General features: G+C 52.0%; 3 protein-coding genes across 6 annotated transcripts in view; 2 read left to right on the forward strand and 1 right to left on the reverse strand.

Annotated features, from left to right (window-relative positions):
• Positions 1–2,381, forward strand: part of RNF220 (ring finger protein 220) — a 217,004-nt gene extending 214,623 nt beyond the window's left edge. For all 3 annotated transcript variants that reach the window (XM_068539749.1, XM_068539750.1, XM_068539751.1), the window contains 3 exons: positions 250–358; positions 506–580; positions 1,333–2,381. In XM_068539749.1, coding sequence (XP_068395850.1) covers positions 250–358; positions 506–580; positions 1,333–1,404 — 256 coding nt within the window. In that variant the 3' untranslated portion in view covers positions 1,405–2,381. The remainder of the gene's footprint in view (positions 1–249; positions 359–505; positions 581–1,332) is intronic.
• Positions 2,382–3,889: 1,508 nt separating this feature from the next.
• Positions 3,890–22,602, reverse strand: TMEM53 (transmembrane protein 53). 2 transcript variants are annotated; one of them, XM_068539752.1, is made up of 3 exons: positions 22,369–22,602; positions 10,004–10,125; positions 3,890–5,432 (listed from the first exon to the last, which is right to left on the reverse strand). In XM_068539752.1, exons 1-3 carry the CDS (start codon positions 22,427–22,429, stop codon positions 4,779–4,781), a joined length of 837 nt encoding a protein of 278 aa, XP_068395853.1. In that variant the 5' UTR covers positions 22,430–22,602; the 3' UTR covers positions 3,890–4,778. The 2 variants fall into 2 exon arrangements, with proteins under 2 accessions (XP_068395853.1, XP_068395854.1); XM_068539753.1 differs by lacking the exons at positions 10,004–10,125; positions 22,369–22,602 and adding an exon at positions 9,576–9,645.
• ARMH1 (armadillo like helical domain containing 1) overlaps positions 21,924–24,750 on the forward strand; it is an 81,565-nt gene continuing 78,738 nt past the window's right edge. Inside the window, exon 1 of the mRNA XM_068539747.1 lies at positions 21,924–22,056. The gene's annotated coding sequence lies outside the window, so the exon portion shown is untranslated. The remainder of the gene's footprint in view (positions 22,057–24,750) is intronic.

Here is a 24,750-nt window from a genome sequence, read left to right on the forward strand (position 1 = left end):
TGACTGGGAAGAAGTGGTTTGAGAATGGTTCCCGGGTATCTGGTTTAGAAATTCACCAGGATGGAGGTGGAGGAGCAAGGAGGGTGAGGAGTGCAGTTCTGGAATGTGGAGTTTGCGGATCTGGGATATGGGTGGGTGTCTAGCAGACATCTATATATGTGATTCTGGAATTCAAGGGAGTTGTAGGCTGGAGGTTCAGGTTAGGGATGCCAGCCTGCTGCCTGCCCAGGTATGCCATCCTCTTTGCAGAATCACCGAAGATTCAGCTGTGACCACGTTTGAGGCCCTGAAGGCTCGGGTCAGGGAACTTGAGCGGCAGCTATCCCGTGGGGACCGTTACAAATGCCTCATCTGCATGGTGAGAGGAAGGGAACCTCGGGCGCCCTTGCTCAGGCTTCAGTGCTCCCTGGGGGTTGGAGAGGGTCTCTGCCCTGTGATCTGGGCCCTTCAGAGGGTGGGACAGCCTCAGAGTGACCCCTCCCTTCTCTGCCCATTTTCTCCCTAGGACTCATACTCGATGCCCCTAACGTCCATCCAGTGTTGGCATGTGCACTGTGAGGAGTGCTGGCTGCGGACCCTGGTGAAGTGGCATGGGGGTCGGGAGTGGGTGGCCATTTGGGGTACTGCCCAGATGTCCATGCTCATGCTTGAGCCTGCTTCGGGGGAGGAGGAGCGAGGGGCAGGGGGAGCAGAAGCATAGACCACAGCCCGAAGCCAGGATATTCACCCCCAAGCTCACTGCCCTCCCTCCTCCCCAACCCAGGTTTATTAAATTCTCCCCACGCGTGGGTTCTCTGCCTGCTCCCTTCCCCCGTCCCCCCACCCCAGCATGCCCACGTATTACACACAGCAGTGAGATCCCGGGTCAGGAGGAGGCTGGGTGTGGGTGAGCAGGACCAGGGCCTCAGCCCCTCCCCCTCCCATTACTAAGCTCCTTCTGCTCCTGCCCCTGTTCTTCGCTCGGGAGCAGCCATTAAAATGTCGCCCGGAGACAGCAATAAAAGGCCCGGACGTGGGCTCTGTGTCCTGATCAAAGGCCGCGTGTAATCTCGTTAGGGCCGCGGCAGCCACAGCTGGACCCAGCCTTGTTCTCATTACTGGGGCTCCCGCTGCGGGCCTGGCCAGCCGGTTTGATCCTGGCGTCTCCCCAACACAGGAGTGTGCCTGCCTGCTCACAGAGGCCGCCCATGCCTCCCCAGCCCAGGTGGGCAGGACCGATCCGAGGTCCCAGCACACAGCTGGTTCGGGGAGATGCGGCTGCAGGCCCAGGGGCTCACACAAGCAAATGTGCGGCACAGGGTATAACCAGAGCCCTTCCTGTTCTCCCTGCAGGGTGCCAAGAAGCTCTGCCCTCAGTGCAACACCATCACAGCGCCCGGAGACCTGCGGAGAATCTACTTGTGAGCTAGCCACCCCAGGCAGGCCTTGCCTCGAGCGCCCCACCTGCCCCGCCTGTGACGTGACCCCCCCCCTTGTACATACTTGCACACAGGTTCCCCGTGTACATACATGCACACACATGAATGCACACACACATGCACACACACAGGACTCGAGCCAGAGTGGAGGCTGAGGCCCAGGCCCTGCCTGCTGGCTCCCACCAAGATTGGGGACCATACCTGTTCCAGGTTCTGTTCCCAGGGTGGGGCAGGGAGGTGGGGGTAGGGGGAGTAACCAGGCAAGGCTCCTGAGATCCAGCCCCCCCGACTGACAGACGGACAGACAGACATGCAAACACCAGACTGAAGCACATGTAATATAGACCGTGTATGTTTACAATGTTGTGTATAAATGGGACAACTCCTCACCCTCTACCCCGTCCCCTCCCCTTTGGTTGTATGATTTTCTTCTTTTGTTAAGAACACCTGGAAACAGTGCCTCCTTTAGGGCTGGCTGGGGGCTCGGCCCATCCACCTTTTGGGGTGCCTGCCTCTCCCTCTCCCTCTCCCTCTCCCTCTCCCTCTCCCCCTCCCCCTCCCTCTCCCGTGGTTCTCTCCCCTCTCCCATGTGCTCGGTGTTCAGTGGTGTATATTTCTTCTCCCAGACGTGGGGCACGTGCCCCAAGGGACATGATCCTCTCCTTAGTCTTAGCTCCTGGGGCTCTTCATAAGGAGTTGGGGGAGGGGGGAGGCACAGGAAATGGGAACCGAGCTGAAGCAGGGGCTGAGACTGGGGCTGGATGAGGGTGCTCCTGGCTACCCAGCCTTCTGCAGAGAACCTTTCCTGGGATTAGACTGCTGTTCCCAGGGAAAAGTGTTGTCTCCCCTGCCCTTCTTGTGGGCCCCATGGTGTGATGCTGTGTCTGTATATTCTATACAAAGGTACTTGTCCTTTCCCTTTGTAAACTACATTTGACATGGATTAAACCAGTATAAACAGCTGCTGCCTCTGTGCATGTGTATAGGGAGGGGTGGATGATGGAGTGGTATGAACAGAGGCAGTTAAGGGGTTAATTCCTGGCCGCAGTGTGGGAAAGGACTTGGCTAGGGGTTTGTAAAGCAGTGTGGGGTTGGTCTGCTCAGGGGCCCTGGAGCACTGTCAGGGGTGGGGGTGAGGCTGGGACCTGGACTCCTGACTATTGATGGGTAGGGGCTCCAGGTTAATTCCTTATCGATGCAGAATCGTCAGCTCATTAATCACAGAAGAGGTCAGAGCTTGGGGCTACAGAGGGGTTGCAGCCTCTATCCCCCAGTCTAGGGCTGGAACGGCTATAAGCTTGGGTGAAAATATAAGCCCCAAACCTCTGTCCCTTTCTAGTCCCTTGAAGTGAGCCAGGGACCAAAAATGGAACCACCATCTCAGTCCCCTGTGGCTTCTGTTCTCCATCCTAGTGACCAACAGCCTGGTATAGTTAACGGCCCAGATCAAACAAACAGTAGGAACCCCCTTTAACCAAAGTGGACCCTCAAGTCAGGGAACTGAGGCTGGGCAGCCAGCACTGGAGATGGAGCTTTGTCAAACGGTTATCCCCACGGCTGCCCAGTGCCAGTGAGTGAGCAGCATTCTGGGTACTTGGGCAGGGGCTCAAAGCTGCAGAGGAGTCCTTGTCCACCACAGAAAGCTGTTTTGACAAAACAAGATTTTGCTAAAATTCAAGACCTCAGACTATCTTTATGACTCCAGACTCCTCTCCACACATTCTCACACAGCAGGCCCACCCTCCATCTTCCCAAATCTCAGACACACCTGTCTCCTCTGGGATGCCCACAGTGAATATTATAGAATCAGGTCCAGTTGGCAGCTCATGTCCCTCTCTGCACCCAGATGACAAATCACCCTGGTTGGAGTCCAGCAAAGGCCCTTCACAGGCCCAGGCCCAGCTTGATGGCACCAAATATTCTGAAAGCAAGGATCCTGGGGCCCAAGATTGTAGGGAATGTATGTGGCCCGTTGAGGCAGAGCAGCCCCAGTGATGGCTGAGGGTTTGGCAGAGAAGTGGGCAATGCCCAATCCCCACCGGGCTGGCTCCTTTCGGCTCTCTACTCTCCGCTCTCCCTGCCTTGGACTCAGTGGGTCCTTGATGGCTGGTTACTTCCACCTTGGGGACCATATGCTCTCTAACAGGAGACGTTAACCCAGAGTGAGGGCATGAAACCCGCCCTGCTGTGGGATCCTTGAGCACTGTCGCGTGCAGCACTGCCACCTGTTGGCCATGCCTAGGAATGCAGCCATGCAGGCATAGGAACTGGCTGCCACAGTCGTGGGGGAGTCCCAGAGGGCTGAGGCGATGTAGGGAGAGCTTGGCTCTGGAGACAGAGGGTCCATCAGCCCTGAGACTATCAGGGGTCAGCTCCCACCCAGAGCTTTTCCAGCCATCTCCTTCACTGCCGGTCAAACTTTCAAAGCCCATCCCTGCCCCCCAAGTCCCTCGATCACCACAGTAAGCTCATTAAATCAACAAATATTTATTGAATGCCTGCTATGTGCCAGCATTGTGCAGCAGTGACTTGTAGAATGATAGATGATACAGGACTCTAAGGCTGAAGGCACTGCTTCTGCCTACAGAGGATCCAAGTGGGTCTCCCTCGAGGAGATGAAGTTTTTTTTTTCAGGCCAGTGGTTCTGGTTCTGGTCTTTAGGGCTCCTGACTCAGCTTGTCCCAGCTCCCATCTGGCGCTGCTGTCTTCCTGCTCCCCACTCCATCTGCCCATTACACACACATCTTGCAACTTTCCTGGATCTAGCGGCTTCCTGGCAAAGTGTGGTACACCTGGACAGGCCCCCCACCTGTGTATCCTCAGCTCCCCATTTGGCTTCCACATCAGACTCCCTGGCAATGAGAAGCCTGAGTGAACTGCCAAGTGGGATCCACAGGGACGGTACTCCATGCTGTGGGGCTCTGCCCTTCCGGGACCTGGGAGCACAGATCACAGCCCCTGCCCCAGCCTGCCCCTACCCTCTGGCACCTATTCAAGGAATCGGAGATCAACACTGGGGCTCATCCTCACCCCTACCCCCCACCCCCAGCTTTATTAACCCTTCACAGCCTAAATGCCACAGGGGTCAACAGCCTGACTGTTGCACTTATCCAAACACAACCACCGCTAGGCTTCCGCAGAGACCTGCGCAGGCACTCCTGCCCCTAGAATCCTGGGATAAGCAGACCACCACAGTCCCCAGGACAGAGGCCCATGGAAATTCTCTACCTGGAGGACCATAAAGTCCCAGAGGGCTGCAGGGAGTTGAACCAGAAGAGGACCCCACCCATGGATGTAGGTTATGGGGAGGTGTCAGGCATTTATTTCTGGAGCAGAGGTGAGGTGGGAAGGGCAAGGACCTCAGCACTGGACGCAGCTGCGCATGAAGTTGACACAGAGGCTCGTGTAGTAAGTAGGGTAGTCGCGGAGATGGCTGACGTGTGCAGATGACACAAAGTCCACAGAGTGCACCAGAACCCGGTGCGCCAGGCGTGCCTCCACCATGCGCTCCACGTCCCTGGCCAGGACCACCTCGTCGGCCCTGGAGTAGAGGTAGAGCTCGGGCCAGCGAGAGGCTGCGTCGAGCAGCCTGTCATAGAAGTGGGTGTGGAAGAGGGAAGTGAGCGGCGCCAGCAGGACGTGGAACAGGACTGCCACCAGGGCAAAGGCCATCAGGAGCAGCAGGCGCAGCGCGGCAGGCCGGTGCTCCAGGATGGCTGCCAGCGCCCTCAGAGCCCCCAGCAGGTTGCCGTCGCCAGGACCGCTGTCAAAGATGGTGCCCACCACACGCAGGTGGCAGAAGCGCCGGTGGGTCTGCAGGAGCTCCAGCACGTATCGGTACAGCATGACGCCGGCGTTGCTGAAGACGTGGAAGAGCAGGGGCTCCTTCTCAACCTCGTAATCAAAGAGCAGCTCAAGCAGCTTCTGGGCCAAGACACGAAGTGAAGGGATGCCCAGGGACTCGGAGAAGAAGACCATGTGCCAGGGGGCTGTGTATCGGATCACGATGCAGCCCTGAGGAGAGGAGAGAGGCCCTGTCCATCCTCGGGGATGGGGTGGGGAGGTGGGGACCAGCTAAGGTCAGAGGGGTCCAGCAGCTCCAGTTTCCACAGGCCCATAAGCTGGCAGTGCTCTAGGCCCTGCTGGAGTCTGGGCAACAGCTCACCTCTCCTAGACGCAGGAAGGTCCACCAGGCCCATTTGTGGAATAAGCGCTTCATGCTGGCCAAGCCCCCTCAGCCTGGGATGGTATGCGAGGCCTGGAGCCCAGCGCTCACTCTGGAAACATCTGGGCTGACCAGAAGGAAGCCTCCTCACTCGGGTCTGCTCCCTGTCTCCCTCCCACCCCTGACCCTGCACCCTCATCTGCTCAACTCTGGCACATTTAAGGCCTCACTGCTGGGCTACACCCTGCTACAGCGACTCTGCTCTTGCCTGTCCCTACTTCCCAGGGACAAACAGGTATCCCCACAAGACCCAACACCAGAGACAGCCTGCAGGCCCAGCCTTGACCACCAGAGGCCACCCGTGAGCCAGGCCCACATGGCGTCAGTCTCTGGCCACTGCCACCTTCCCACAGGGCCCTGAGAACAGAGGCCATACTCCCAAATGTCTGGTTCCAAGGCCTGGGATCACTCCTCACTCTCCCTGAAATTCCAAATACAGTAAACTCCATTGTTCCTCAAATTCTAAAATCTTAGCTAAACTCTCTGTAGGCCTCTGTACCCCTCAATGCCTGGGTCAAGTACACCTCAAGGTCTCCACACAGATCCCCTTCTAGGCCAGTTAGAACAGGCAGCCAAAGCCCCCCTGAGTCCTAATCCTCTCTCATTAACATGTGCCAGAGACAAAGGGCCCTTTGTCAGGGGAATCTGAGTTAGGCAGGCTCTGGGGTCAGACAGTTCTGGGCTCAATTCCTGGGACCAGCACTTATTAACAGTATGGATGAACAGCAATTTACTTCATTTTTCTGAGTCTGCATTCCCATCTGTAAGTTGGGAATAATATCCATCTCATGGGATTGTGGTGAAAATGAAACGAAAAAATGTTATCTCGAGTGCCCAAAACAGCACTTGGCACAAAGTCCTCAGCTAAGACCAGCAGTCATTAGTGGTGGTAGGAGTAATAACAAGGAGAAAATTATATGCGCGCAGTACTTGAATGACCCAGAGCCAGAGAGAGATGGTCAGCTGAGGTAACCCTGCCATCAGCCTCCTGACCTTGTCCCCTCCCGCTGACTGTGATCACATGTGCCCCAACTCCTCCTGGCTCTGCTCTCACCAAGACCCTAGCGTACCTAAGCACCCCTCCCAAGACTCTGCAGCGGGGGTCACGGATGCTACCTGGCCCCGCAGATCTGGAAAATTTCACAAAGAGCTCTGCTCCAACTCCCCAGAGGGTGCTTTCCACCCACCCTCAACTTACACACAGCATCGCCCACGAACACAAACATACCCCACACCACCACCACACACACACGACCCTTGGGACTAAATACAGCCTTGTCCGCCTCACACCCCACAGATGCAGACACCCATGGCACCCACTGCACACTAGGGCACCCACTGCACCACCTGTGAAGTGCACAGAAAAGCACAGCCACCAACGCACACCCACAGCACACACACCACTGTAGGTGCTACCTTCAGGAGCCCACACACGTGCGTGCGCACACGCCCACACACACTTCTCCCCAGAAGCGTTCCCATGCAGAACTACCTGTTGATACAGGCATAAACTCAGCAGTTCCTGGGAACTCACCATCTCTGAGGGCGCATGTGCCCTCCACCTCCACGTCACCCGTGAGTGCATGCACAGAGCTTGCCTTGTGAACACCCAACACCCCCTGTGAAGGAAGGGCACATACACCAAGCTTCCCTGGGCCTCGCTCTGAGGTTTCCATCTCTGCTGCCACCTCCCGAGTCAGATGCTCCTAGAACCCCCCTGCACCAAGGACCGGGCTCTCACTGGCTGTCCGATCCCAGTCTCTTCTCTCTCCCCTGAAGCCAACCATCTCTCCATCTCCACACACGCTCGGTCCCAGCCTGATCCATCTGCCCTCACCTCACTCTACTGTATTTCAGTCTCTTCCTCGTTCCAGATTCCTACTCAAACCGATCTCATTAAAAAAAATTAAAGCCTCTGCCTTTCCACCATGTTCCCCTCTAACTCTGTCCCACCCTCTCTTCACCTTCCCAAACTTTGACACCCACCCTCTCCACCTGGTCCCCTCCCACTGACTCCACTCTGACAGCTGCACTGCTCTTACCATGGTCGCCCACATTCTCCCGAATGGCTAAATCCCATGACACCTTTCGGTCCCCACCGTACTTTCCTTCTGGCAGCATTTGGGATTACGAGCTCTTAGAAACACTCTCTGGTAGCCCTGGCTCTTCAATAAGACAGAAACAGGAAAAAATGGACTGTTCTAGACTTATAAGAGACTTAAGGAACAAAATAACTGATGCAATGGGCGATCCTGGATTGGACCCTGGTTCGGGAAAATCAGCTATAAAGGACACTTTGGCGACTATCAGAGAATCTGAATATGGACTGGAAACTCGATGAGATTAAAATGTATTAACATGGGACAGTGGAGACCACGGTCCGAAAAAAAGCAGGATATAAAATAGTGTATTCAAGAGATCTTATTTAGGTAAAGAAAAGATGCACAAACGGGAAAAAAGCTGAAAGGATATATACTAACGCTCAACAGAGGTGATCTCTAGGGGACAGACTATGACTTTTTATATTCTTTTAAATCATAAAGTATCAGGAGTTTGGGGTTGGAAATTTTTTTTCTCTACCCCCATCTTATCCTCCTGACCAGGGGGTAAAGGCACCCACTCCTTTCCCAGACAACCCCCTGCCAACGAGCGCTGCCACCTCAAGCCCTCTGCCTTCCCTGGGATCAATTCCTCCCTCCACTCCATCACTTTCTCCCATGCCGTCTGCCCCAAGAACATCTTTCCTCTCTCCCTCCACAGTGGTCCATTTCCCTAAGACACTCTTCCTGTGGATTCCATCACATTCCCCTGAGTTTTCTTGTCCATCTGTAGCCACTCCTCCTTTCCATGTGGGACCCTCTTCGTCTTCTGCTCCTTTAAGCTTGGGTTCTGTCCTGGGCCTCTTCTCCTTGCCCTCTACACACTCCCTGGGGGAAATCTCATCCACCCCAGAGCCCACGGCTTCTCTTCTAGTGCTCCTTGTTTCAAAGAACCCAGGATCTGCTGCAGCCGGAAACCTGGCATTACCCAGACCCCTCCCTATCCCTGTGCCCACACACAATCTCTCATCCAATGACCACTCTACCTCCTAACAAGCTCTTGATCCATCAACTTCCCTCCACCAGCACCACCAGCCCCAAGGTCCTGGCCACCTCAACAAACTCACTTCCCAGCCTCTGGTCCTGGCCCCCACAATCCTTTCCCCACTCGGCAGTGAGGTATTCTCAGAAGCACAAGTCTAACATCACACCCCTGCTTAAGTCCCCTGAGGACCCTCCCAGCCTCATCTCTTCACACTTGCCCTTTCTTTTGTCCTCTGCTCTGGCCACACTCACCTATTCCTAGTCCTCTGCCTGCCCTCAAGGATCTTAGTCTAATGAAGAAGCCAGACAAAACTAGCCTCGCCCAGTAAGTAGAATTCAGAAGCAGCTGAAACTACTTAAGGAATAAGGCAATGCCAGAGGACCAGGCTTGTTGGTTGAGGGGAGGCCTCAAGCTCAGAACTACATCTTTCCTCCAATTCCTCTCCCATTCCAGGGCCACCACACACCTGGGGCACAGCACAGACGTGGGTCAGTGGAGGGAGGCTGAGAGGAGGGGGCCCCAGCTGGCCCTTCTCCCAGGTGACTGCCATTCCTCCTCAGTGCAGGGCTTCCAGCTGGTGGCTGGGGGTCTGTACTGATGCCTCCCTGCTTCGGGAGGTCTGGGCTGAGGAGGGCAGGGTCAGGCCAGCGGCCAAGGCTGTGAAAGGGGCTTCCCAGATATAACCAGGCCCTCCCAAGGCTCTCTCCAATAACCACAGCCTCTACATCCAACTCTTGGTGCATCCTGAGATGAAGCAAGGAAACCGCAGTCCTGAATCTCTCTTCCAAGAGGCCCTTCTACTCTGGAAACGTGAAGGTGCCATGGTCAGCCCTAAGACAGAAACTCACCTGGTCAGAAAAGGAGAAAGCCCCAGGAGTCCAGACTATGCCCAGCACACCCGGCCCAGGTTCCTGCTGCCCAGAGAGGCAGCACTAGCCAACAGAGACTTTGAGGTCTGGGCTGACTCCGCAGCTGGGAGCACATCTGGGATGGGCTGTCCACTGTGGGGCTTAGGGAGGAAGGAAGGGGGAGCAGGTCAGGGGGCTGAAGGGGACAGACCAGGCCACAGAGCTGGCTGCAAAGGGTGGATAATCCTGCCCAAGTCCCCATGGGCCCAGCGTCTTCCTCACAGGCTATTCTTGGTGCCATTTCCAGGCCTGCCTGGGCTGACTGGTGGTCAGCCTCCACTGCAGCCCGGAGATGAGGGCAGCCAAAGCTGGGAGAGCCCCGCAGAGCGGCCCCACGCACTGGGCGTCCGCACACCTGCAGTACTCACCCTTTTGTGGTAGATGGCGCTGTATTTAGCCAGGTTCTTGTCCTTGCAGCCACCCCAGCCCAAGAGAATCACCAAAGGCTGTCGAGTCCCCGCCTCCTTCCCGCCTTGGTTGGGGCTGTTCTCTGAAACACAAGCAGGGTAAGACTGTCATCCCTGGAGTTAGGGTTCGGGGTGGGGGTGACTGGCCAATCCAGAGCCAGCGCTACTCGGGCTGCTGGCAGGGGAGCACCAGGTGCCAGGCCCAGACATCCTGCTGGTCCCTGTGCCTCAAGTTCCCAGGGGGCTCCTTCCTCTGTCCTTCACTTCAACTGTCTTTTAGGCTTCTCAGGAGGCACTGCAGGGTAACTGGAAAAACCCACCTGAGGGCCCCTTTCTTTGGTGACTCAAAGACAGCCCAGGTGAGAAAAGTGAATAAATACTTCTGCCATGCAATTTCACCTTCTAATCCAGGGATCTGCAAACTACAAGCCATGGGCCAAATTCGACCCATGATCTGTTTTCATATGACCTTCAAACTAAAACTAAAAATGTTTTTTACATTTTAAAATGGTTTTTTAAAAAATCAAAAGAAGATTTTGTGATGTGAAACTCAAATGAAATTTAAATTTCAGTGTCCACAAATAAAGTTTTATTGAAACACAGCCCAGCTCATTCATTTACATAATGTCTATGGCTGCTTTCAAGCTAAACAGCAGAGTTGGGTAGCTGCAACAGAGACCACGCAGTTCACAAAGCCTAAGATACCGCCCTTTACAGAAAAAGTTTGCCAGTTGCTGTCCTAATTGCATGAGCAGATGGAAGAAGAGGGCTTTAAAAGGAGAAATGGGGGACTTCCCTGGTGCCGCAGTGGTTAAGAATTCGCCTGCCAATGCAGGGGACACGGGTTCGAGCCCTGATCCGGGAAGATCCCACATGCCACGGAGCAACTAAGCCCATGCGCCACGACTACTGAGCCTGCGCTCTAGAGCCCGTGAGCCACAACTACTGAGCCCGTGCGTCACAACTACTGAGCCTGTGCACTAAAGCCCACAAGCCACAACTACTGAGCCCCGTGCACCACAACTACTGAAGCCCGCATGCATAGAGCCCGTGCTCTGCAACAAGAGAAGCCACCACAATGAGAAGCCCACACACCGCAACAGAGTAGCCCACATTCGCCGCAACTAGAGAAAGCCCGCGCACAGCAACGAAGACCCAGCGCAGCCAAAAATAAATACATAAAATAATTATTAAAAAAAAAAAAAGGAGAAATGGATAAGGCAGTATAAGCAGGGAAGTGAAGCAGACAGACTCTGGCGGCCACTACCAAACCACCCACCCTGTCCTGACAGAGAAGAATAACAGCCGGTATTTACTGAGGTTTAACCCTCACAACAACAATACGAGTAATATTATTACAGATGAGGAAACTGAGGCACAGAGTGGTTAAGTTACTTGCCTAAGGTCACACAGGAAGTGTAGAGCTGGGAATCTGGTCCCTGCTCCCCATCCTAGCTAAGTCACTTGAGACCTTCTGTGCCACCAGCCCCATCCACAACTAGAAGCTCATCTCCTTCAGTGACGTGCCAAGGCACAAGCCACAAGCTGCTTCTGAAGGCCTCCCTGCAACCTTGTCGGTCAGACCTCCTCTCATTTCCCCTGCCAAGTGAGTACCCACCCTCCTTGGGGCGATTTCTGTGCACGGACTGTCTGTTGCTAGTTATCTGCCCTTCTGAAAGGACCGGGGTGTACCCTTCCAAGGATCAAGCCACTTGGCTATGCTCAGCTGCCACCCTAAGATTTATGGATGCTGGTGGTGACCTGGCAACAGTAAATTTCAAGGCTAGTTAAGAGGATGGTAAATATAAATCACTAACCTTTGGACAAAAGGAAGACAACAATTTCCTGTGGAAATTAATGTGATTGAAAAGTTCAGTGTTCCTGCTCTCCAGCAGTGGCAACTCCGGCCTTTGGAGATTAACTGCCTGCACCCATGGGGATGCCAGACTGAGTTGCAACTCAGCCTGGACCAGGAGCTCCCAGCACCTCAGTCCCTTGCTGACCCCTGCCAGCTGTCCCAGGCTCCCCTGACACTGGCCTCAGCCTCTGATAAGAGAGATGGTCCCACAGCTCTAACCAGGCCACTCTAAATATTCTCACCACCTTTCTTGGCCTGGTGGCCTCCTGTCCTTGGCCAGGGCAGCTCTTCGCCTACACTGGCCTTTCTGGTGGAGAGGCTCTATCTGGGCCTCACTGAGGCCCCGGCCCAACCCTGCTGGCAATGACTACCCGTAAAGCTCAGGCTGCGGCAGCCTCATGCGTGGTAATCAACAGCTACAGTTTGGATCTGCCTTTGACCCTCTGAGGTCCAGCAGCTGGATTTCTGAGACTCGCTCCAGGGAGGCTCCCTAACCTCTGTGCAGCTGTCTGAGCATGGGCTCCCCTCCCCCAGCCTATGGGGCTCCCCTCCAGGTACCACCACCAAGACACCAGCAAAGGGTTTGGGGGTTTATCTCAAATAGAGAGAAGGCAGCCAGGGGCGGTCACATCCCCTGGTGGCCGCCCTTACCAGCAGTGGTGGGGCATTCCCAGTCCGGGAAGGTTCAGACACTTCTGCCGGGCCTCTGAGCTGCCCCTCACCCCACAGCTGGGCTCTATAACTCCACTTTGCTCCACTGCAGGTTTTGCCGGCACCCTTGGCTTCACCAACTCAGGCAGAAATGACTCTTCACCAGACACACGTCTCCACGAAGAAACTCAGAATACGGACACCCTGGACACACTGCCTCTTCGCAGAGCCCAAGCTTTCCATAACATTCCTAAAAGGAGGGAATCTGTCCTTCTACTCCAGCCAGGCATTTGAGGCCGCCCCCCTGAAGCACTAGGTGCTCCTCCTACCCACAGGCATCTCCCACTCCCCCGACACAGTCTCTTCCCAGGGCCCCCTCTCCATGCCCATTCCTAACTCAGAGCCTTTGTCATGACCTCCTCCCACTGGAGCCACGCTGCCCATTCTGATTCTAGACGTGGAGCACTATAAACCAGAAAAGTCCAAGGTGCTCCAGGAACATGGCTGAGAGAGGGCTGGTGACCAGGAAAGGTCTCCCACAGGAAGACACGCTTGCTGTGCTGGCCTTGACGGACCGTAGGAGCATGCCAGATGGAGAAAGGGCATGAGCAGGGGCAGGGGACGATGGAGAGGTTACAGTTGCTCTGGGGCACAGCAAGCAGTCCTAGGAGGCTAGAAGCCTGGAAGAGGGAGCAGCAGTGGGCAGGAGAGCTGCCAAGTGTGGGACTGGCGCCCGATCCTGCAAGGCCCCCAAGCCATGCTTAGGAGTCAGGATTTTATCCAGAGCAGTGGAGAGCGAATGAAGATTCTGGAACTGGGGGAGTGGCATGATGCAGTCTGTATTGATTAATGACTTGCACAATTACTCATATAATGTCTGTCTCCCCTCAGCCAGTAGGCTCTGTGAAGGCAGGAACTGGGTTTGTTGCATTCAGCGCCATATTCCCGGTGCCCAGCAGTGTAGCTGGCCCGTCTAGGCACTCAGCAGAAACATGCTGAATGAATGAACACGTGGCTGCAAATTGAAGGATAGATCCAAGGAGAAAGAGCTGGCATTCTTCTTCTTACCCATTGCCCTTTCCAGAGTAATAAAAGTAATAGCTATGGCTATTGTTATTTATTGCCACATCCAGATCATGATTCCTCCATTCTCTGTAAAAGCCCCTGCTCCTTTTATGCTCCTTCCACTGGTCATCCCCCTCTCCCCCTCCCACTGCTGACATCTCCTGGCCTCTGGCACTGCCCCTCAGGCACTGAAGACTCAGGCACTGGCTCTGTCTCCCACTTCTACACCAGGACTTACCACAGCCCTGCACAGGCAATCAAACCCACCTTGGTCCTAAACCATCACAAACCTCTCTGAATTCCACATCTCCTTTAGCTCCTACCTCCTCCTCTTTCCCATCACCAAGAAAAACAATAACAATAACAGCAAAAAGAGAATTGTGTCAGGCACTATTCGAAGCCCTTTATATATCAACTCATTTAATCCTCACAACAATCGTACGAAGAAGGTACTGTTATTATTCTCATCTTACTGATTAAAAACTAAGCCTCAGAGATAGTAAATAACTGTTCAAGGTTACACAACTAATAAGCAGTGAAACTGGAATCCAAACCCAGGTGGTCTGACTCAGAGACCAGCTCATCACCACTACCCCAGGAGGCCCCCTGGGTAAAAAAAACAAGTCTTAACCAAATCTCTTTCCACTCAGCTCCAAACCCGTACACATGGCTGCCTCTTTATAGCAACAGATCCAACACCAACCTCTTCCACCTGCTCCTCCTCAGGGACTGGCCATCGCAGTCAGAACCTCAGCGTACGCTGCCTCATTTGGTCGCTCGACCACCCGAGGAGTTAGCTGCTATTGCTATCCCCATTTTACAGATAAGAAAACTAAAACACAGAGAGGGTAGGTCTTTTTCCCCAAAAACACACAGCCAGGAAGTGGCACAGCCAGCATCCATCTCTGGACCACCATGCCACACTACCCCCCGCCTCCAGGACCTTGCACATGCGCCTCGCTCCCCAGCCCTGGAGGCTGATGCTCCGTGTTATGCTTTGCTAATGCCCACGCCACCTGCTGAGTCAGCTCACTGTTGACATCCAAGAAGCCCCCCTTGATGCCCTCCCCAGACCCTTCATCACTAGACTGGGTTAGATGCCCCTCCTCTGTATTGTCACAGCACCACCATCACCATGCCACTGCACTGAAGGGGCCCGTTAAGAACAGGTCGTGTTACTACTGTAACACGCAAGGCAAGAGTTGGCAAATGCCTGAACCAGAGCAGTGGGGGACAGGTAGGAAGGGGGAAGGAAATGATAGGGAGAAGAGAATCACAACAATTTTGGAACATGTATTAAAAGCCTCAAAACACATGCACTCTTTGACTTAGTAATTCTACTCCTATGAAAGAAAAATGTTTAATCATATGGAAATAGTCTGTAATACGTTAAGCAGATCATAGACATAAATGTAAGAGCTAAAACTATAAAACTCTTAGAAGAAAATGTAAGAGTAAATCTTTGTGACCTTGGATTAGGGAACGGTTTCTTAGACATGACTAAAAGTACCAGGAATAAAAGAAAAAATAGACTTCATCAGAATTGAAAACTTTTGAACATCAAAGGACACCATCAAAAAGTGAAGAAACCAGACTTCCCTGGTAGCGCAGTGATTAAGAATCCACCTGCCAATGCAGGGGACACAGGTTCGAGCCCTGGTACGGGAAGATCCCACATGCCGCGGAGCAACTAAGCCCGTGCGCCACAATTACTAAGCCTGCTCTCCAGAGCCCGAGTGCCACAACTACTGAAGCCCACGCACCTAGAGCCCATGCTCCACAACAAGAGAAGCCACTGCAATGAGAAGCCCACGCACCCCAATGAAGAGTAGCCTCCGCTCACCACAACTAGAGAAAGCCCACGCGCAGCAACAAAGACCCAATGCAGCCAAAATAAATAAATAAATTTATTTTTTTTTTAAATGAAGAAACCCACAGAATGGGAGAACATTTTTGCAAACCATATATCTGATAAGGGGTTTGTATCCAGGATACATAAAAAAACTCTCACAATTCAAAAATAAAAAGACAAATAACCCAACTTTACAATAGGCAAAGGATTTGAAGACATTTCTCCAAATAAGATGTACAAACGGCCAATAAGATCATGAAAGGGTGCTCAACATCACTGTCATTAGGGAAATGAAAATCAAAACCACGAGACAGCACATTATACCCACTAGGATGGCTATAATAAAAAGTCAGATAATACCAAGTGTTGATGAGGATGTGGAGCATTCAGAACCCTCATACACTGCTGGTGAGAATGCAAAAAGGTGCATCTACTTTGGAAAGCAGTTTGGAAGTTCCTCAAATAAAATTAAACATGGAGTTTCCATATGACCCAGCACTTCCACTCCTAGGTATATACCCAAGAGAACTGAAAACATATGTCCACACAAAAACCTGTACACGAATGTTCACTGCAGCATTATTCACGATAGCCAAAAAGTAGAAACAATCCAAATGCCTATCACCTGTAAATGGATGAACAAAATGTGGTATATCCATTCAATGGAATATTATTTGGTCATAAAAAGAAATGAAGTACTGCTAAAACATGGATGAACCTTGAAAACATATGCTAAGTTAAAGAAGTCAGACACAAAGACCATATATTGCATGATTCCATTTATATGAAATGTCCAGAATAGGGAAGTCCACACGGTAGAAAGTAGATTAGTGGCTGCCAGGAGCTGGAGGGAGGGGGAAGTGGGCAGAGACTGCTAATGGTTCAGGGCTTCTTTTGGAGGTGATGAAAATGCTCTGAAATTAGATAGTGGTGACAGTTGCACAATTCTGTAATTATACTAAAAACCAATGAATTGCACATTTTAAAAGGGTGAATTTTATGGTACGTGAATTGTATCTCAATAATGTTATTATTTTAAGAATTAACAGTAACACATTAAGTGAAAAAGCAAGTTGCAAAGAAGTATGTACAACAGAATACCTATATACATACATACACACATACCTACACATACTTATGCATAGAAAAAAATACATCAAATATTAATAGCAATTATTTCTGGGATCAGAGGCAATTTCTTTTTCATGATTTTTTTTTTCTACTCACTTTCTAAAATCCATATGTATCACTTTTGCAATGAGAGTTAAAATATTATTTTTTAAAAAAGGGTCGGGGGGGTGCTTCCCTGGTGGCGCAGTGGTTGAGAATCTGCCTGCCAATGCAGGGGACACGGGTTCCAGCCCTGGTCTGGGAAGATCCCACATGCCGCGGAGCAACTAGGCCCGTGAGCCACAATTACTGAGCCTGCGCGTCTGGAGCCTGTGCTCCGCAACAAGAGAGGCCACAACAGTGAGAGGCCCGCGCACCGCGATGAAGAGTGGCCCCCACTTGCCGCAACTAGAGAAAGCCCTCGCACAGAAACGAAGACCCAACACAGCCATAAATAAATTAATTAATTAAAAAAAAAAAAAGGTGGGGGGAGGTGTCCTGCAGAGTCAACAGCACTTGAGAAGTCAAAGAGATCACGGATACCCAGAAGCCCCTTGGCGAGGCAGAAGTATTCTTTTCAACCCTGGCACTTCTTCAGTACCCCACAAAACAATTTAATCTCACGGGCTCTCTGTCCTCTGGACTTTTCTCAACAAACAACACTGACACCAATAATACAAGAATTACAGATACATACTATATTGTACAACAGTTCAAGTCATAAAACTAAAGCATAAATTGGATTGTGTATATCCCAGGGGCATATGGGGAAGACAAAGGAAAGGGCTGACAAGGCATAAGAATCTGTGGAACAATATGTGCTTTTCTTCTGCAAGCCAGAACGAAAATACAAAGAACCTATGTTTTCTTCTTAAAATACAAGGAATAAAAGGATCCTCAATTTCCTCTACTCCCAAGAAATACTTTCTAGAGTCTCACAGTTCCTATATTTAAACCAAATTACTTCATTTTAAATTTACTTTTTTTTTTTTGGAGTAACAGCATAGGAGAGTAGCATGGTATCTAGGAGTGCATACTGTATAAAACCATACCTGGGTTCAAATCTCTGGTTCTGCCACCAATAACTATGAAACAGACCTTGAGCTAGTTCTCTAAGCTTCAATTTCCTTATCTGTGAAATGGGGATAATAATACATAGGACTGAATAAGATAGTGACTACTGAGGGCTTAGCATGTTACCCTGGCACAAAGAAAAAGTTCAATGAATTGAAGTTATTATTACTTCATGAGGAATGCATGCTCACTGTAGAAAAAGCAGAAAATGAATATCTCATAAAATTGGAATCATACTGCTTTTGTAATCTGCTTTCTTCAATTTAGCAATATATTGTGAACATCTCTCCCTGTCGGTTTATATATCTCTACACCATTCTTTTTAGTGGCTGCAGAGCAGCTATAGAATATTTCATAATTTATGGTGGCCAAGCTCCCATTATTGGACATGATGTTGTTTCCAATCTTTTGCTGTTATAAAAATACTTTAATGGACACCTCTTTCTTCCTGCATGTCCTTAATTGTTTCCTAGAAATGGAACTGTATTCAGTCAGTACTTCCTGATGGCAACTGAAATCTGCATGCACAGGCTTTGGAGTGAGGCTCCCAAGTTGGAATCTGGGATAACCTGGGGCAAGATACTTCACCTCCCCTGAGCTTCTGTTCCTCATCTGTAAGACAGGATAAGAGTACTCCCTACTTCACGAGGTGGTCGTGAGAAGTAATAAAATCATAAGAGGGGTTCCTGGCAGGCCTGGGATGTGAGCCAGGCATGGTCAACAATGTAAGTGCAACAGAAACCACAGAGACCTCAGGCAAAGGAGGCCAGCAAAGGGTCCTTCAGGTCTGGAGCTCAGATCCAGGGCCTAGCACGGTGCCTGGTATAAAGCAGAGAAATTAGGAAGGGTTTTTTTAATGCATGAAAGAAAATACACCGTGATTAAAAAAATAAACAAAACTCCCCTGTTTAAAAAAGAAAAGCACCTACGGGGTCCCCACAGACAAGAAGAGGGTCTAGTCCCAACCCTTCACCCGGGGCTTTGAGGCCTCTCTGGTATGACAGCTCTTGAGATTTTCTCTCCGGCTCCTGAAAGCACCTGGCGGCCTGCTGCCAGGGCCCTGCTCTCTCAGGCCACTCTCAGTCCCCCCAGCGACCCTAGTTCTGCACTTCCTACTGCTCCCCATCTACTTGTCAGCCCTCCCGCAGCTCCAGGTCCAGCTTGGGCCACTCTACTACAGGAAGGCAGCCGACCCCTGGGGCCCACCATGGTGGTCCGGACTGTGGTCCACCCCAGACTGTTTCCCCGGTGCCAGGGAAAACTTCCTGGGGGTCAAGACAAGGTCTACATTTCTTTGACCCGGGCAGGCGCTCAGCAGAAGAGCAGACTGACAATTAAGCCTGGGCCTACAATAAACCTATCACTTCCCTTCTCTGTGACCCCCCCTGGAAGGCTTTCTTTGTACCCTAAGAGTGAGCCCCTTGTCCCAGCCTCATTAATTCTGTGAATCAATTATTTCTAAAAAATGTTTACTGAACATGAAAGCAACAGGGTGCCTTTAAGAAGGCCTGCTGGCCTGCCAGTGAGCCGCAGAGGGGCCCCAGGGCAGGACTTGGCTGACCATTCTCTGGCTGGGAGGAGGGGCAGCACAGCCCTGGCCTGGGATGGCAGAGCAACTTGGGCAGGGCCCAAGTGCTGCCAAACGACTCCCTTCAGCTCATTTGGCACTTCATCCTTGCCAGGCTCTGGCAACACTGAGCAAAACCCTCCAACAACACGACAGAGATCCCTGCTGTGGCAGCCCTGAGAACAGAACCTTCCCCAAGGAAATGAGATGAGAATACCCGATTCTTACTTAGGAGGGTGAGGGGATCACTGGTCAAAGAGGAGTGGGTGGGATGGGGGGAAATGCTGGGTCAAGGGATCAGCTTCAGCAAAGGACCAGGCAGACGACCCTCATTCGGCCCAGACAGCCACGGATACTTGCTGGTGGGAATCCCAGCAGAAGGACCCTGGGCTCTGAACGACCCCAGATCTGTAGCTGCCTTCCAGCTAATTGATGTGCCAGCAGAAGCTGCTCGTCTCTCTATCAACTCACAGCAGTGCTGGGCTCTGTGGCTCTGATGCTCAATTATGGGGGAAAAGCAATTCCAGAAACCGAATATGACTGTCCTACACACTTCTCCACCGTTAAACAATAATTGCGAAAGAGAGACAATCTCTGGACCCCCAAAGATTGTCTGTGAAGCCCTGTCAGCCTGGAGGGGAGCTCTCTGCAGACAGGAAGAAAACAGAATCAGGGGATCACAGTGCTGTCACTTCCTTCTGAGGGCCATACAGCCTTGAGTTCAGCTCTGGGCTATGCACTTTGAGAGGGAAAGGAATGAGAAACCAAAGCCAGTGCAGAGGAGCAATCAGAAGGAGGAGGCTATTAGAACCACACCAGAGGAGGAACAACTGAAGGCCCTGGAGGTATTTCTCTTGGAGAAGAGAGATGAGCTGTCCTCTTGCAAAGAGAGGAAGAGAGACTACCTTGCTCTGTGTTGCACCCACCACAACATCCTAGCCCTGCAGTTACCACATCTTTGTGAAACCACCTGCTTCTAAGCCCTGAGCCCTCCCCAGAACCACAGCTCCTTGAAGGAGTCTGTGTGTGAGTCACTTCTGAGGCACCAGCAACTAACCCATGGCCAGGACACAGCAAATGCTGAACTGAAAGCAGAAATGACAGGAAGGCCTATTGTGGCTCAAGAAAGGGAAGTGCTTTCTAACAATCCCAGTTGCCTCCAACAGGCCAGGATATTTGGGAGGAAGCATCCTGTCAGGGAAGGGTCTGGTGGCAACAGCATTCTCTCATGCCAGGAGAAGGATGCAGGACAAAGTGGCCCCCTGAGATTTCTTCCAATTCTAGGACCCAGCTCCCTGAAGCAGGGAGGGGAGCCGCAAGGGGAGGAAATATACCAACAGAGCACCTGCTCCATGCCAGGCACACACATCCAGTCACTACCTTGTTAACCCTCACAATAGGGAATCTGAGGCTCAGAGAGGTTCAATAACTTGCCAAAGCCATAGAACAGCAGGAGGTAGAACTGAAATGCAAACCAAGACCACCAGGTTGCCCACGTGGGATGAGGGAGAACTTCTGCCCTCCTGGCCATGCAGAAGGCAGCTCCAGCTCTTTGCAGCTGAAGGTTCTCCAAGGGCAATATTATTAACTGGCTTTATCTCCCACTGATGCCAAAACTTTTCAAAAGCATTTTTACATCTATAAGCCTAAGAGCCCTCGGCCAACAGAGGGCTCTAGAGAAATACAGCTGGTCTGGAGCCATCTGTTCTGGGGGAGCCTAGGGGTTGCACTCCCCTCCTAGACCCCACCCCAGGAACACAAGATGCTATGGGAGGGGTCTGGGAAGGCTCTCCTGAAAGAGGTAACATCTGAGCGAAGCCTTAAATGATGAACTAGGCAAGCGAGGGGGCAGTGTGGGGCAGCAGAGGGAAAGGGCATTCCAGACAGAAGAAATGGAGGGAGCACAGGCAGAGAAGCAAGAAGTGTGTGGAGAATCACAAGCAGTTTGGGGTTGCTAGAACATAAAACTCAAATTGAACAGTGGAAGGACACAGTGATCAAAGAGGTAAGCAGGGTCTGCTAAATTATGGAGGACTTTGAATGCCAGGCTAAGGAATCTGGATTTGATTTATACTGAGGGCAATAAGGAGCCACTGAAGGGTTTTATGTAGAACAGTGATAAGATCAAAGCTTTGCACTGGGAAGACGGTTGTGGTAGCAATAGAAGAGGCTGAGCAGCAGCTGGAGGTGTGACGACGATGTGGAGTAACGCAGGCAAGACATGCAGCTCAGGCTGGGGTGTATGTCAAGGCTCCTCTACCATGATTCCCAATCAGGGCCAAACTTTCCATTCTCTGGGCCCCCAATCCCACTCACACTGCCAGGGATCCAGACCTGCTCTACAGGCTACTAATTTTGTGGAGCCTCCCACACACCTTTCTGTAATGATACGACTGTAGAGAGGAAAACAAAGCTAATCATTAAACTCACTCTGTGCCAAGCATTATGCTGGGTCCTTTACACAATCTCAGTTGTGCAACCAACAACCCTAGGAGGGAGGTTACTATTGGTACCCCAGCTGTGCAGATGAGGAAACCGAAGTTCAGAGCTGGAAGCCTGCCAAAGGTCATCCAGCTACTAAAGGGAGGAGTCAGGATTTGAGCAGACTGCTATTTCACGGCAGAGACGGCTCTGTAACCACTGCCAAGGAGAGTGCAGAGGACGGAGGGATGAATGTTCTGTGTCCTGGGCTTCTGCATGGGCCCCAAGGAAAATAGTGGATGAAATATAATGGGTGGGACCCCGAACCACAACTGCCGAAGAAAGGCTAGCAGTGGGAAGCCCGACCCCAAACAAAGGAATCAGGAGGGCCTTCAGCTACCAGGAGAGAAGCGAAGGTACGGGCCTCAGAACTCCGACTAAAGAGACAGAAAAAAGGGCCCCAACCTGCGGGGTTAGGGGTCAGGTAGACGCCGGGAAGGGGCGGGGCTCGGACACCAAGAGCACTCTGGGGGAGGGGCTTACTAGGGGGCGGGGCTCTCTGGACCCGACCAAGTCTAGGACCTGCGGTGAGGGGGGGGGCCCCCCACCGTGAAGGGGTGGGCCGCGAGAGGACAGGGCCGCAAGAGGGGCGGGGCCACAGCTGCGCTTGCGACCCACAGACTCCTTAGGTCACCTCCCCACGACTGGACCCAACCCTCGTTCCATACCCTGGCTCCGGCAGGGCTGATCCGGGATCTCGATGGTGTAGTCCAGCTGGGCCGAGGCCATGATGAAGGCGCCGACCCTCAGCTCGGCCCTCCGGCCGGAACTCTCGCTCACGTTCCCGCACCTCACCCGGGGGCCTCCTGGGCACCGCCCAATCACCACCCACCTCCCTCGACGCTACCCAATCCCTGAGCCGCGCTCTGTGACCTCCCCCCTTAGCAACCACCAAGTCTCTCTCGGGGCCTCTCGCAGCACCCTGCTAGCTCGGCCCTAGCAACCATGCCCCGCCCCAGTCTATCCCTGGCCCTCAGCCATTGGCTGACTTGCTTGATCAGGATCAGGTATTGGCCAGCCAAGACGCCGGTCAGGAAGAGTCCCCACTCTCCTGTGTAGGTAAGAGGGTCTGCGGGAGAGTTCCTGTGTTCTGGGGTTGGGGAGGGTCTTCCTTCCTAACCGTGTCTTGTCGTACCGGGTGGACAGCAGTGCCCTTTGACTTACATCATCTAGCTATCTCTACTATTAACCTCTACCAGCCGCAGCTCCGAGGGCTGGAGGTAGAAAACCGTACAAAACGGCCACAGGGATGCGTGCCAGCCCATCCTCCACCCAGCTGGTCGAGGAATATTCTGACTGGTGAGGTGGGTAGGATGCAAAGGAGGTGCTATTTTCTAGCGAATACTTTAGAGACTGCCCTGTTCGTGCGGGACATAAAGGGGCTAGGGGGTACAGTTTTCTTAAATTTATCCACGCGCTTAAAAAATATTTACTGACTACCTGTTACATAGGTGGACTCTAGTGAGGATTAGGTTTTTGGCTCTGACTTCCATAAGTCTTAAAAGGAGAGGGAGAGAAATCATGCATGAGCCAACTGCAATACTGTGCAAGGGATAAGTACTACAAGAAGAGTAGGCCCTAAGGATCTTAGGAGCTCAGAATTAGAGGGGCATTTATGGCAGTGCTGATGGCTCTTGAGCTGGGCTTTGAAAGACTTGTGGAGACATGAGAACTTACAGGGCTCGAAGAGAGGAAAGTGAGGGCTTCCCTGGTGGCGCAGTGGTTAAGAATCCGCCTGCCAACGCGGGGGACACGGGTTCGAGCCCTGGTCGGGGAAGATCCCACATGCCGCAGAGCAACAAAGCCCATGAGCCACAACTACTGAGCCTGTGCTCTAGAGCTCATGAGCCACAACTACTGAAGCCCGCGTGCCTAGAGCCTGTGCCCTACAACAAGAGAAGCCCGCGCACCGCAACGAAGAGTAACTCCCGCTCACCGCAACTAGAGAAAGCCCGCGTGCAGCAACAAAGACCCAACGCAGGCAAAAATAAATAAATAAATTTATAAAAAGAGAGGAAAGTGAGGGGTCGGTGCCAGGAATTCTGAGCATTTCCTGGCCAGAGGAGAGACTAACGGGAGAGCAATCCTGGAGGAACAGGTAGGCCCAGATTCTGGAGGGTCTTTGATACCACACTCAGCTCTGAACTTATGGGTAGATCTTACTGATGGAAAAAATTTCCAATGCATTTTACACCAATGAGCACAAGAGCTTAGACTTTATCCTAAGGACAATGGGGAGGCTGCAGGGCTTTAAGTGGAAGAGTAACAATCAGATTTGTGTTTTAGAAAGATCAATGAAGAGAATGGATTGGGGGTTGGGAGAAGGAGGGAGACCAGTTTTGGAAGTTGTTTTAGTAATGGGGAAGGATTATGGTGGCCTGAAACATGGAGAGGTAACAGGATTGAAGAAAAGGGGATGGATTCCTTAGACACTTACGAGTTTAAAAGAACTGGACTTGGTGACTGGTTGGACATGGGGTAAGTAGGAAAAATGAAGAATGACTTCTGAATTCCTGCCTTGGGCAAACAGAAAGGAGAGTTCTTAGGAGAGGGTCAGTTCTGGGCATGGTGAGTTTGAGGTGCCAGTGGGACATCCAAGTGGAGGTGTCCAAGAGGCAGCTGAGTATGCCTGCCTGGAGTTTGCAAGATAAGTCTAAACTGGAAATTAAAATGTGTAGTCTGTTGTGCCTTATATGGCAGCCACACGAGTGGATTGATTTGTTGGGCTTGCCCAGGGAGTATGTGTAGAGTTAGAAGAGAAGAGGGCCTAGGACAGAGCCCTGAGAAGCACCTACATTTGAGGTTCTGCAAAGATAATTGAGATGAAGTGTCCACAGTGGTTAATTAATCAGTAGTAGAACGTGGTTTCCCAGAAACCAGGGGAGGAAAGTGTTGAAGGCTGATGACTAATCAAGTAAAATAAGGTCTAAAAAAAATCCACTGGTTTTAGAAACAAGGAAGTGGTTGTAAAGGCAGTTTCAGTGGAGTGGTGGGAGCTGAGGTCGAATTACAGTGAGTTGAGAAGTGGATGGGAAGGTGAGGAAGTGAAG

Source organism: Eschrichtius robustus, chromosome 3, assembly GCF_028021215.1.
Source record: "Eschrichtius robustus isolate mEscRob2 chromosome 3, mEscRob2.pri, whole genome shotgun sequence".
Taxonomy (NCBI): domain Eukaryota; kingdom Metazoa; phylum Chordata; class Mammalia; order Artiodactyla; family Eschrichtiidae; genus Eschrichtius; species Eschrichtius robustus.